Below are 13,915 nucleotides of genomic sequence, written 5' to 3'. Positions count from 1 at the left end.
GACATAAATGTGTTTCAGTTTTATTATGTCCCAACGTCGACTGCACAGTCGAGAGCCGTTAAGAGAGTAGCGATTTATTTCCCTCGTAATAACCACGATTATATTTTCAAAGTCGAGCAGATATGTGCAAAAAATTTCGTGCCAAAAAATTGCAAACGAATTATGGGACGCGACCACTCCCCACACCGACATCATTTATTATGTAGTTAACTGGTGGCGGTAAATGACTTGGACTTCTTTACGCTTTTTTAAATTTATTATACATGACAACATTTCTAGCCTTATGTTAATTGGCATGCTTAACGAATCACTTTAATCCTCTCTAAGCGTATATTAAATAAACTAAAGACAAAGTAATTCTCCGTCAGTAATTTCATTAAAAATAACATGATGAAAAAACACAGTAATAAAAAGACAACAAAATCAAATTGAGGACTAACTTCTAAGTAATAATAACATGGAAGTTCAGTGAGCGAGGGCGGTCGGAGAGTTATCCATTTACAGCGAGTTAGTCGTTTTATTTTCTTTTATCCGTTTCACCGAACACTCGACGCTGAGCAGAGACGCATTCCCGTCTGAACCCCGCCGTAAAATAGACGCGAAATGTGATAAATGGGAAACTCTTTTTACTGCCGAGCTCGGCCATGTTACGGTTAGGCCTGTCTTCGCTAGGCTCTCAGACCGTCTTATCAACTTTCCGTGCAGTACCGCTCAATTTTCCGTGCCCACATAAAAGCTTGCCTTCTCCCCTCAAGTAATAGAATTGTGAAAAATAAAGTCCCCTTTTATCCATGCTCTTTGCTCCTTATTCAATAATGAAGTAAGCGTTACAGGGACACGAATTAGTCTATAAAATATATCGCATCATTACAAAGTTCAATGTACTTTAAATATTATTAAAGCGGCGATATTATGACCTAAAACAATTAATAGGTTGTTCGCTGAGGTTATTCGAATAAATTATTCATAAGTTTTATAGTTGTGGTCCTTTGATTTGCTTACATGGTAAACAATTTAGACGATCATCTATCCTTCTTACAAAGAAGTTGTGTCGCAAAATACATAAGATGATCCTTCTGCAGGGTTTAACGCTGCTTCAAGACGCTGGCACGTCAGATGACAGCGGGCGAGCCTCGGAACGACTGACTGGCAGTTCCGTGGCGCCTCGCGATCCTGACTCCTCCCGTGATCGTCTTAGTGACGTACGTATATTCATCGCGCCATCAGCACACATGTGGCACATATCACCCAGCCCGTCTGTGTACAAACATCCATTCCATCCAAACTTTATCATTAGCGTTTTCGTGTTGTGCCCACAAATATTATTTATCTGTTTCTTGTGTCCGTCGTAAATCTTACCACACTTGCGTCCGATACGACAGTGCATGTTAATTAACCCTTTATGTACGGGTGACATCTATAGTTGATTTCGCGATGTCATTCCTGAATACGGGTGGCGACTATTGTTGATTTGAGAAAGGGTCTCCTTTAGGCCGTTGTATTTTCAAAACTATACCCTACTTCTTTGAGTTAAAGGTCAGTATCGGAAGTCGATAAAACAGTTTTTTACTTAAAAAAGTTCCAAAATATTCCCATAGATGGCATTCAAATAAATTAAATTCAAAAATTCCCGTTTTTTCACTGGCAACTATTGGTGCCACCCGTATTAGGAGATGTCAAAAAATATAAACTCTAATGGCGGCGGTCAGTGTTGTGTAGAAATTATCGTCGCAGGTTTTATGTGAGTATTATAGCATAATTCGATATTTTTTAGCTATTTTACAAATATATAATTAGGGTAATAAATAATTACTGATATTTGTTGTTCCTAGGCATCAAATTTGGATAAAATTGAATCATGTCAGAAAAAGCGGATACATCTAATAAGGAGAAGAGACATTGCTCAGCTATCGATGATCGACAAATTGAATTTCTTTTAGAAAATGATGAATTTGATTCTGATGCGGAATTCGAATTAGACCAACCAGAATCGTTGACAAATGATAATAATGATGATATTTCTACTGACATTGATGAAGCTCCTGTTTTGCATACTTCCCAAAATTCCTCTACATTACCGACGTTACAAGCAGGTCGACCTAACATCTTACCAGCGTGGAATACACAAGGATATACACCTACTTATTATTCTTTTGATGCTTCTAATAGTGGCCTAAAAACTAATTTAACATGTAGATCTGTACAAGGTGAAGTTTATGAGCATTTTTTAGATGTCGACATGATCGAAAAGATGTGTTTGTACACAAATAAGTATGCTGAGAGATTATCGAGTTCTACTAGCTCTGGTCATAAACGTAAGTGGACAGATGTCAGTCAACAAGAAATGTATCTATTTATTGCATTGACAATGCTAATGACCAGAAAAAAAGCTTTGGAAATACATGAGTATTGGGCAACTCATGTTCTTTTATCTCAACCAATCTTTTCCCAAAGTATGCCAAGGGATAGATACAGGAGTATCCTTAGCAACCTTCACTATAATGATCCTGACAGTGAAACAAGATCAGATAGACTGACAAAGTTACGACCACTGGTTGAACATACAACGAACAAATTTAAAACTTCATTTGCACCTTACCAAAATCTCGTGATAGATGAAAGTTTGATTTTATTTAAAGGAAGACTGATGTTTAAGCAATATATTCCAAAGAAAAGAAGTCGATTTGGCGTTAAATTTTTCGTGCTGTGTGATACAAAGACTGATTATATATTACAATTTATTATATATGTAGGATGTACAACTGATATAAGCGATAATTATAATTTAGGGCAATCTGGTGCAGTAGTTACCACAATGATTGAAGATTACTTTGACAAGGGCCATACTATCTTCCTTGACAGTTGGTATACGAGCCCATCGCTCTCAAGACTGTTGTTATCTAAACAAACCAATTCTTGCGGTACAGTCCGTAAAAATCGAGTAGGTATGCCCACCTTTACCCGAGTTGCAGCCGGTGAAGTCCAAGCCAAGTACACTTCCCAAATGATGGCAATCAAGTGGCATGATCGCAGAGATGTACATTTTTTGAGCACTTTTCATAAAAATGTAATGAAGGATACAGGAAGGAAGGATTACAGAACTAACGAATCGATTTTAAAGCCAGAAGGCATCCTAGACTATAACAACAATATGGGTACAGTTGATAAAACCGACATGTTGTTAAGCTCATTATCCTGCATGAGGAAATCTAAGAAATGGTATAAAAAAATAGGATTCCATATTTTTGATTTGATTTTATTAAATTCCCATACATCTTTTAAATTACTAACTGGAAGAGAGTCATATCCGTTAGCTGATTTTCAGTTTTCTTTAATAGAACAACTCATTTTAAAGCACAAAGGTGAAATTACAGTAGGAAGACATATTTCTAGTCACAACAATAGTTTAATTCGCCTTATAGAAAGACATTTTCCCAAACCAGTGCCACCGACAAATAAACGAGAAAAACCTTTTCGACGTTGCCATGTGTGTTCAACCACCTGTCAACGAGAGGCAAGAAGAAGGTCAATGACGAAGTATATGTGTATAGAATGCAATGTACCACTGTGTGTTCATCCGTGCTTTCAGTCTTATCATACAAAATTGCATTATTGACATTTTTAGTTATCTAAGAGCAAAGAAATTGTCTAAGTTTAATAATAAAATATTAATTAATAATAAACCTTTTTATTAACAAATAAAATATGCTTAAAAGATAAAATACATTGTTCTTTATTCTTTGCCCCTATATCTACTAGGTATTTATGAAATCAACCACGTCACAACGCGGATTTATCGACCGCTGTATCGATACATGCACATCACTAGTATGCGCCGAAAGTTATAACGTAAACTTGGTCGTTTTAAAACTTAGTTTTTATTGAATATTCATGGTTAAACTCAGTGTTTTTGTTGACAAATGTGTTAGAAAATATTGTTGTCGTGATTTCAAATGTAAATTTTCTTAAAATTAAGGTTTGATTAGACAAAAACAGTGATAATTTCTAACCCTCGATTTTTGGTTACAATGTGAAAATTAGCAAACGAATTGGAAAAAAAAATATATACTTCAAAGGTGAGTGAAATAATAAACAAGTGTACAAAATTTCATGTGCCTAGGTATTATATTTGAAGAGATACATGCAAATGAAAACATAGCATATTACGCTCGCGCGCGAAAAAACACCCGTATTGAGCGATGACATTGCTTTTGAAGCCCCGTACAGAAAGGGTTAACACTCACTCAATGTTGTGGATGTTTTATTTGTTAGACTCTTAGATGATTTCATACGTAAATCTACTCTTTAGTTGCTATTTCCCGTCTCTCCCGTTAAATATTAATGCCGTTATAAATCATTTGAAAAATGCGCACAAGGATTTATAACAGTCTGTTATGATGATCCGGTATAAAAATTCAATGTCGCGAGATTAACGGAACAAAAATAAAATAAAGTGGGGTCGAATGTTGAACGTTTGCGCGCTATCTCGGATGTATCGGCGACAAATAACAACACAATGTCAATTTGAGGGAGAGACGGGACAGACGTTACCTCCCCTTGTCACTCCAATCCACTCACATATTCGCTTTCTCTTTCCTGCCTACAGGCCAGTAGCCGCTGTAGTTCCGGAAAAGGCTATATCGTGAGTATAATCATTGTTGTCCTTAAGTTTACAAATCTCTGTCATGCCTTCGGACAGTTGACTGCGCTTTTTATCTAAGTAATTACGTGTGTTAGCCACCAAGCATGCCAGTTATTTATCTTTTATTTTCTTATGTCTTCATAAAAGTTAACAAAAACCATCTGACGTGTCAATCATTGTTGCGGAACAGCCGTCGCTTACACATTGAACACATTCGTAAACATTCAAGTAAATTCGGTTATGAAACTCCATTAGGAGAGAGATTTAAGGTGAAAGCTATAATTTTCGATTACCGTGTGCAAATTTACCCCGATCACGCAAAACACATAGTCCCCATTCGATATTCGGCGCGTATCGCTGCTAAATCACAAGATTTGTCGAGGCGGTGCCGTACCGTACTACATAACATTACCTCACCGTCCTGAATACTTCATGTTCTGTATTTATTTGAAATTGTAATATCTCAGCCTGATCCCTTGTTTCCCGGCGCGATCTCACTTCGTAAATATTGTATGGATTATTTGTCGATATCCGACTCGGCGATAGTCTTTTTCTTCTATTGAACTCTTTCAATATTTATACTGAGATTGATATTATGTTTACGAAAGAATGAATGTTATATTTGTTTGTAGCAAAGATACACGTGTATTAACTTGAGGGATATTGGACTTATATTATGTGGTTTATTTGACAATAAAGCTATTTGCATGAAAATATTTCAATGGCGTGTATTTCGATTACTATTAACTCTTTATAACAAAGTATTACCGACTCGGTCGGTACAGTTAATCTCATATAAATGCATTTAAATAAACTAGCATGCATGCCAGCTTGTCATCAGCGATATAATGCATGTTTTTCTCTTCTTTATTGTTAAGCGAAGTCATCAACTTACTTATCATACCTTTTCTCTTTACAGTGTGATAGTGAAGGCGAAGATGACAAGGCAAGTATCTTTAAAATTTCTCTTGTTAAAACTTTAGCTATCTCCGCGGTGTTTACGATACACGTAAATTAATTAAACGAGTCTCCCAACTCCGTGAAAGTTTAAGAAGTTAAAACCGGGCAGAAAATAAATGTCCGTGCAATGTGAGCTGCGAAGTTGCTCCTTGTCGGCTTATTACACTGGACTCGGCTTTCAGTGATTAATCTCCGGGGAGACGAGCGGAGCACCTGTTTACAAATTGTTTACTCCATTCTACTAATTGGATTTTTGTCACGTACAATTTATTTAAAACTGTCGTTCCACGAGCGTATCGCCAGCAAATTAGTCGGCGGGTCAGAGCCGTCGAGCGAATGTGCAGTCGAGGGGTGGTAGCGAGTTTCGCTTTGTGCGTCCGTACATGCTGTAGGGGCTTAACTAACTCGTCAACAGGTTGTGAAATGCGATTCAAAAGCGGCTAGAGTTGAACACGGAAAGCTTTGCCGCGTGTCGACTGTCGACGTAGCAAAGGGCCCTGATTACGCGTCGCTACTCTGTTTCGTAATTACAAGATTGGAGCCGACGCGAAGTGCCCGTAATTAAGTACATTATATTACACCTTTAGCGTCGCGCTGAACGAGGCTCGTATTAATAAAATCACCGGCCCTATTACAATTGATTTGTTGGATAATTGAACCGTTTCGCATTGTGAAACTTGTAATTAACTTAGCGGTAATATAACAGCTGTATAAATTAAACGGCGGAGATTATTTCTGATAGGGTTTACGCGCGTGTAATCTAATTCTAGCTACCAAGGTTAATGAAGTTCTAAACGCATTCTTAACAATTTATATAATTACGGAGTTAGCGAGATCTTAGAGCAATCTCGATCGACTTGGTATGTGCCGTTGCGTGAAATTGAGTATCAGTTACTAACAAAACTTGCACGATATATGTGCAGCAATCGCTTACATTGTTTTATAATTGTTTAATCTGATATGTCTGCTATGAGCAAAGAATAAATGAATTAAATAAGAAGGTTTGAGGTATTCTGTAAATTAAAAAATTGTCAGCTCAACATTAAGTAGGTACCCACTAGAGAGGACGGGATGAAAACAATATCACTACATCCGTCGTTGTATAAACAGATGCGGCTTAAGTACAAATGGGAATAACCACAAACACAGTCGACGCCCATTGAAATCCAAGAGCTTTGGAGTGATAGCATTGTTCGCAGGCGCTTGCAATCCGGTTCCGACCACGTACCTCTTAATCTAATTACGTCTGGCCGCTTCGCTGCCCCCAAACACCACCCACTTTGTACTGAATCGACTTTCCTCTGCTGAAATTTGAAGTAAATACTCGTTTGACCACTGCTGCTAAATGCTGGACAGTGATATTAGGAATACTTATAAATATGATCATTGAGTATTAGGTATTCTTCATTATTATTCGTATAATTTGCTGATATCTAGTTTTATTTTATAGGAATATTATATAACATAGGAAATATTTTTAAAGATAAGACTATTTTTATTAGTTGTTGACAAAAAAAATATGTTTGAGTAAACAGCTTTTAAAAAACATCTCTATAATTATATAGACCGGGCTCCAAGGAGATGTTCGTTTGCATAAATCGCGGAGCTAAATCTGACTTCTGATATATATTGTATAGATCCCAGACATCCTATAGACAGATGTTGCCAACCAGTTTTGTGGTCCCCCTCCCCGCACCCCGGTAATTAAATATGGCATACAAAGAAAAAAATAAACATTTCCAAAACATGCCGCGTGGGGTATCAAATGAAAGAGCTTATTGAGTAGATCACGAATATATAGCATACTATAACATTTCTTACACTTTCTCTGAGATTTTTTAGAAAATTTACGAAAATGCTCCATTTTTGAGTTAACTTTAAACCACTAAAGATTGAAGACTCATGAATATATTTTTTAAATTATTATTTTAAATAATTAACAATAGTCCATTGTTTACGATTCAATAATTCGTACAGTGAAATAGTTGCATGGGGGAGTGGGGGGAGCATTCAAAGATGGCGAGTATATTTTCAAGTTTATGCCAGAAATAAAGGCCTAATACAAAAATATCGGTGTCAGGGCTTAGAATAATTATCTCTGCACTGTCTTTGTGTTTGACTGAATGAAAAATATGGCAGAAAATTCTTGAATCAGCCTCTGTGTGATTAGATTTGGCATAAACTTGAAAATATACTCGCCATCTTTGGATGCTCCCCCCACTCCCCCATGCAACTATTTCACTGTACGAACTATTGAATCGTAAACAATGGACTATTGTTAATTATTTAAAATAATAATTTAAAAAATATATTCATGAGTTTTCAATCTATAGTGGTTTAAAGTTAACTCAAAAATGGACCATTTTCGTAAATTTTCTAAAAAATCTTAGAGAAAGTGTAAGAAATGTTATAGTATGCTATATATTCGTGATCTACTCAATAAGCTCTTTCATTTGATACCCCACGCGGCCTGTTTTGGAAATGTTTATTTTTTTCTTTGTACTCCATATTTAATTACCGGGGTGCGGGGAAGGGGACCACAAAACTGGTTGGCAACATCTGTCTATAGGATGTCTGGGATCTATACAATATATATCAGAAGTCAGATTTAGGTCCGCTATTTATGCAAACGAACATCTCCTTGGAGCCTGCTCTAATAGATAACTAAAGTTATTCTAAGGCCACCGTTTATTTGTTTTTTAATTTGATAAATTAACTTTTAATGCTAATTTATGTGGCTAGTTTTTTGTTAGACTAATATTTGCGCATGTATAATAATAATTGGATTATGTATGTTAATATATTCACGTATAATCAATTAAATGAAATCTAAAATAGCAAAAAATATGTTGGAGTCGGTTTTGCGTAAATATAAATAAATGAATTAATTAAACATTTCCATAACCATACTATAACGATTATGATCGTTTGTCGTGAACATTGTACAATGTACATACATGATTGTCCCTTAAATATGCAACGTCTACATTGGGCGTACGGCGCTTCCGATATTAATATTAAACTTAATCGGGCTGGAAGTTGAGTGGCACAGTAATGCCGGTAAATGGATCTGAGGAGAAATTCGAAATCAGTGCCGGCTCCGCTGTTGTGCCGTGTCGATTAATTAAATTATCCTGAGAGAATTTGACGCCGTTGCGGGTGAATCTCTTGAGCTTTGATCAACCCGCCCACTTTGTAGTGTGTGCTCGCATTCGCCATTGTTAACGTTAACAGACGGGATATACGTTTAATTGCGATTATTAACATCTGCTCCTGATGTAATAATGTTGTACCTTAAATTGCCTTGAAGAAAAATCAATTAGTGTGACACTAACAAATTATAGAAAATTTTGCGCCGACCCAATAAGTTTGCGGCTCTTAAAAAAGGCTATACATTTTTTACAACCCATTAAAGATGACATTTAAAGAGGCGTCGCAATAATGACGACACATTATTAGCACATAATAAAAACTATACAGACGTTAAACATGAGTACACAGACGAACATGACATAAATTGATGGTAATGCGATTGATATTGTAGCGAACGAGACGCGAAGTAATACCTCGATAATAACAAAACGTACAGCTCGCTTTCACTTTCACTTGTTACATCCTTGTTAAAATGTTATGTGACCTTTGTTCTGTGTGTTTCTTGTTGGACCTGCCAACGCTAATAATACTACATAGGTACTTTGTTAAGTTTCATATCAATTGTATCGTATCTACCACAATAAGTTTACAAATTCACAGGATACAACGTACTAATTCTGATTAAATCCAAAAGTAAATTGTTTTATGTATTAATAAAGCAATTTATAAACTGGATCGCGAATTTCACACCTTCAATATAACGAGCCCCGAACCGTAACGCTCTTTGAAAATAATAGACTACAATAATTCATAACATTGCAAGCATTCCTGTCAGGAATAGTTTAAAACTGGATCACGTTGGGTGGTCCACATAGCATCGAATGCAAACAATACACGAAATTGTGCGTTATTTTTTACATTTTTTGCGGTTACCGTTGGGCGAAATTTTCATAGTTGTTGATGTGCATTGATCTTTCAGTTTAGTATTTGTGTAAAACGGCATTCGAAATATTTTGATATTGTACATTGAATTTTTATTTGTATTTTTTTTAGTGTGCTTTGTATTTCATTTGATTGTACATTGTTGTTTTCGTTATTTACGGCAGACACAAAATATTCGATCCTGAATACATACAATTGAGTATTAGTTACCTAGGTAAAGGCGGATAAAAGAGAATTTTTCCGATCGAAAGCTCGTTTATGCGGCCACACTTAGCGGTGGAACACTAACTAGATCCGATTCAACTCCGGCTATTTACACTCGGAGTTCAATTATTCCTCTACTTTGATATGCAAATCCGCCCGCGTTTGGGTAATTACGTAGACGCTTCCCGGGTATCGCTGCAAACGTCAGTTTGCGCTCTGCATTAATTTATTTGACTTCCTCATTCTCGTGAATATGTTCGGTACGTTGAATAGTTCTATTGTTCGGCGGTACGATTTTTGTTGATTCTGCTTTCGCATTAAGTAGTTCTACTCGCGATTGTTCGAGTTAAGTGAACAAGCTGCTGATAACTCTTTGTGATATAATCCATGTGACGTATAAAATCACACAATGGAACACTTGAGCGCTATTGATATAAATTTTGCTATAAATATTAATAAAATCTGTTTCTGAAATATGAAGCTCCTTTGTCTTATTATGTTTTCAAATAGCGTAATCGGAATTCGCAGAAAAATATATCTTTTTGTTTCGAATATCCTGAAATACAAACTGAGATTAATCCGAGCGGATCTATTTATCTTCTTAGAAATATGAAAAGTATTTTGATACAATTTGTTAATCTCCGTCATCGCAGTACGAGAGTATTAAATTAAGGTAACCATTATAATTTTGGACATGTAATTTAAGCCTTTAATCCCGTACGGAAGTCATTGTTGAAATAACATACGTACAATGTAGCACACACTAACGATACTTAGTCCCGCTAATCCGTAGCTCTGCTCCACGTTCAATTACCAAAGCTCAGCTCGAACCTTTGATTACGTGTACGGTCAAGATGCGAGTTTGTACCGCATTTAGTTGACTACGCTATTAGCCGAGGTAACGGGGACTGGCAACAGGCAATGAGGGTCCGACCACCCTGTCCGACCGCAGCCCGTAGGCGCAAGTTGTTTGTGAATAATTGCTTACGACCCGCCTGCCCACAGACAAGCGGAGGTATTACATTTGCGATTGTTCTTTTTGTGAATCTATTGTTTTTGAGACGTTTATATTAATGTGTGGTTTAGGTTGTAAATTATACAATTTACAATTCATGTAAATGTCATTTATGTATAGTGGACACTGGACGTTATTATTAGTAGATATTTTCTATGAATGTTCGTCGCTGCCTCCACTAACTTTGTGATTGGGTGAGGTCTTTGTTTAATCCTATATAAATAGTTCCAGATCTATTTCTTCTTTTAAAACGTGTAATGTTTATTGTTTAGACAAGTTATTATGTCTGTACATTACAAATTCATAAGTTCACAGAACTTACAACAAGGATCGACAATCAATGTTATTCGTTGTTCTTCGTATTTGTATAGCAGAGCCTCGCAGGTCATGTCTCTAGGGACGAATACGTCTAGCTGTATTCAAGCAAAATTATCCATCTGTCTCTCGTAAAATTTATTTCTACCTTCGCAATTTATCGTCTCGGTATTTCATGATAAAAAGTACTACATAGTCTTTCTTATTAAATAAAGAAACTTAAATACAGAAACTAGGCGATTATTAGATATGGATATATTAAAACAATTGCGCAGCGCACAAAGGTTTCCAACAGTGAATTCCATCATCATACATCAAGCTGGTATCACTTCTGGTCGATTAGATCGTTCGTAAAGGTGAACGCAATCTGCCGAGGGGAAGACACATTAATAGAACATGAATATTCGCCTGACAGCCTCTGTCTGCTCTCTTTATGGGCATGCGAGTTGTTTAAATCGATTTTAATCAACGGTCTCTGAAGAACCAAGTGGAATTATAACGTTCGATCGCTGGATGCAGCGCCATCTATCGAGTCCTAAAGTTGCTTAGGGATGTATGAATTATGATAGATAGAAAATGTTTTAGGGAGAGGACTAATGTTAAATGCAAAGCTTTCATTTTACTATAATATTCAATTCTTGTAAAAGACGCTCATTATTGCCTGGAAAATATATAAAAACCTCTCTAATCTACATTCTACATGTAAATTAATGAGGTTATTAAAACACAACTCTATCTATAAATATTTAAACATTTTCAGTACTAGTATAAACACATAAACATTTAATTCTGCAATCTAAAGTTAAAATACAAATTGTCTGAGTATATAAATAAAAGCGAATTCAAAACGGTTCCCGCTCTCACGTACACTAATTACTTTGAAATTCCACATCTAATAGAACTTAACGTTTAAAAGTTAAATCGTTTCGAAAGAAATATTTCCCGACGCTGCACTGACGGCCGCCTCTTGCCAGGATTTACCTTACGCAAACCTGCCTCAGTTAATTGAAAGAGCTTCTTTCATTTACTGTAATATTTTATGGCGTGGAGTCTGGGTGTGTTGGGAGTTGGCGGTTTCACTCTAACTCGTAACAATTTTTCCTTAGCGCTCTCTCGACCGCCAGCCACTTAAGACTCTTTATAATACTCAAAGCAACGAGAAAATAATTTAATCTCCACCGCTGATTCTGTATTTAAACTGCTTTTCAACGGTTTTTTAAACGCCGCTACCGATGCAGCTCTTCTTTCAGCTCTCCTCCGTCTTGATCATTATTATCGTTGACGCCTTCGTTCTTAAGACATACTTATGTCGAGTAAGAAGACGTAAATGCAAATAGAACGAGTTTACATTTGTATAAAGACGTGCAATTAGTGTTAAACTTAGGGAGTTAATACGGTAGCGGCGTGCCGACGTGAACCGTAATAAATTGCCCACGCCCGCGAACACTGCCGCAGCCGAGATAAGGGTCATCGCGACACCATCAACCACCGCTATATTGTACAATCCTAATGATCAACAACATAAACGCCCCACACGATCCACGAACATTTTACGACACCACACACCCATTACACGCAATCTTGCGCCTTTCCCCCGCACCTTATTTCCCTTTCATAACGTATGAAATGTTCTTCAAATAACTTTTATAAATTACAATAAACTATGTACGTAACTACGTGATTAACATAATGTTTCTGGAATGTTCCACTTTTGTCTTGTAAACGAGCATAAAGTGAAAGAACAAATTGCGAGTTTCCCCAGTATTTTCCTCGCTCGGAAAAATATATGTTTTATTAAAGCTCGGCATTTCCGAGAGCGAAGCAACCCTCCAGGCGAGGGTGGCGGGAGTGGAGCGGTCGTGAGAGTGGATCGGCGGCGCGCCAGTGTATAACAGACAGTAGAAGGATATAAAACATATTTACGCGCCTATAAAGTACTCTCGTACGTTCGCTATCCACCATTTTCTTTGTTCCTCGCTCGCAGCCAATGATAATGCTTTCTCCCATTCGGTTAAACTTATTTCGTTTCCGTCTCATCTGGATTTTCTTCAGCACTTTTATTTATAACCCGAGTGGTGAAACATAACGGCCTAATATAAATGGTTTTTGATAGCGGCTTATATTTTATGACCCTACACGTACGTTACGGCTGATTTTCTTTATCCTACAGTTTTACGCGTCGAACATCATAAAGGTTCATCATGCTCCGCGAATAGATTTATTTGAAGTATGATAAATATTTTATAACATCGCCCGCATAAAAGATGCACGGAGTTGAAATTTAAAATATTGTAGACATTTCATATTGCAGTTTGCGCAGTCGAGAAAGTACACAACCGATCGTGTTATATTAAAGTTAGCGAACAGAAAGAGGAGAGCTCTTGACGCTATTCAAAACGAGTAGAACGGAAGCCAGAGCGTTAACAGTAAAGCGAGGAGCGTCTTAATCTTGTGCGACAGTACGGCTCAGAGCTGAAACCCCTTGCGTAGGTGAGAGGGTGTAATAACAAGCCTCCCTACGCCCGCTACACCGCCCCTTCATCTCCCGCAAGCTTGCTCGCTTGAAAACTTCTGAGATTCGTATTATACTGTCGCGCTAACCGGGTCGACTTGAATAAGACCTTGCTTAAATGAAGCAAATTGTAATTTTAATAACTTAATGGTGCTTCATGAATTCATGTAGCCTCATTCTTCATAATGTTGAACCGAGCCGCTTATTACTCAGTATTCTTTATTGGCATTTA

General features: G+C 36.9%; 1 protein-coding gene across 7 annotated transcripts in view; it reads left to right on the top strand.

Annotated features, from left to right (window-relative positions):
* LOC149903280 (uncharacterized) overlaps positions 1-13,915 on the top strand; it is a 58,345-nt gene that overhangs the window by 16,623 nt on the left and 27,807 nt on the right. For 3 of the 7 annotated variants that reach the window (XM_090109029.1, XM_090109031.1, XM_090109028.1), the window contains exons 3-5: positions 1,083-1,202; positions 4,607-4,642; positions 5,562-5,588. The exons of 1 other annotated variant lie outside the window; for it this stretch is intronic. In XM_090109029.1, coding sequence (XP_089965155.1) covers positions 1,083-1,202; positions 4,607-4,642; positions 5,562-5,588 — 183 coding nt within the window. The remainder of the gene's footprint in view (positions 1-1,082; positions 1,203-4,606; positions 4,643-5,561; positions 5,589-13,915) is intronic. 3 more of the 7 variants (XM_090109030.1, XM_090109034.1, XM_090109033.1) reach the window with 3 other exon arrangements.

This window comes from Colias eurytheme, chromosome 13 (genome assembly GCF_061535395.1).
Source record: "Colias eurytheme isolate Ceu_HAF_F1 chromosome 13, ilColEury1 Martin Lab GWU primary, whole genome shotgun sequence".
Lineage (NCBI taxonomy): Eukaryota > Metazoa > Arthropoda > Insecta > Lepidoptera > Pieridae > Colias > Colias eurytheme.
Note: the sequence above shows the minus strand (reverse complement) of the source record. Positions and strands in the feature narration are given on the sequence as shown.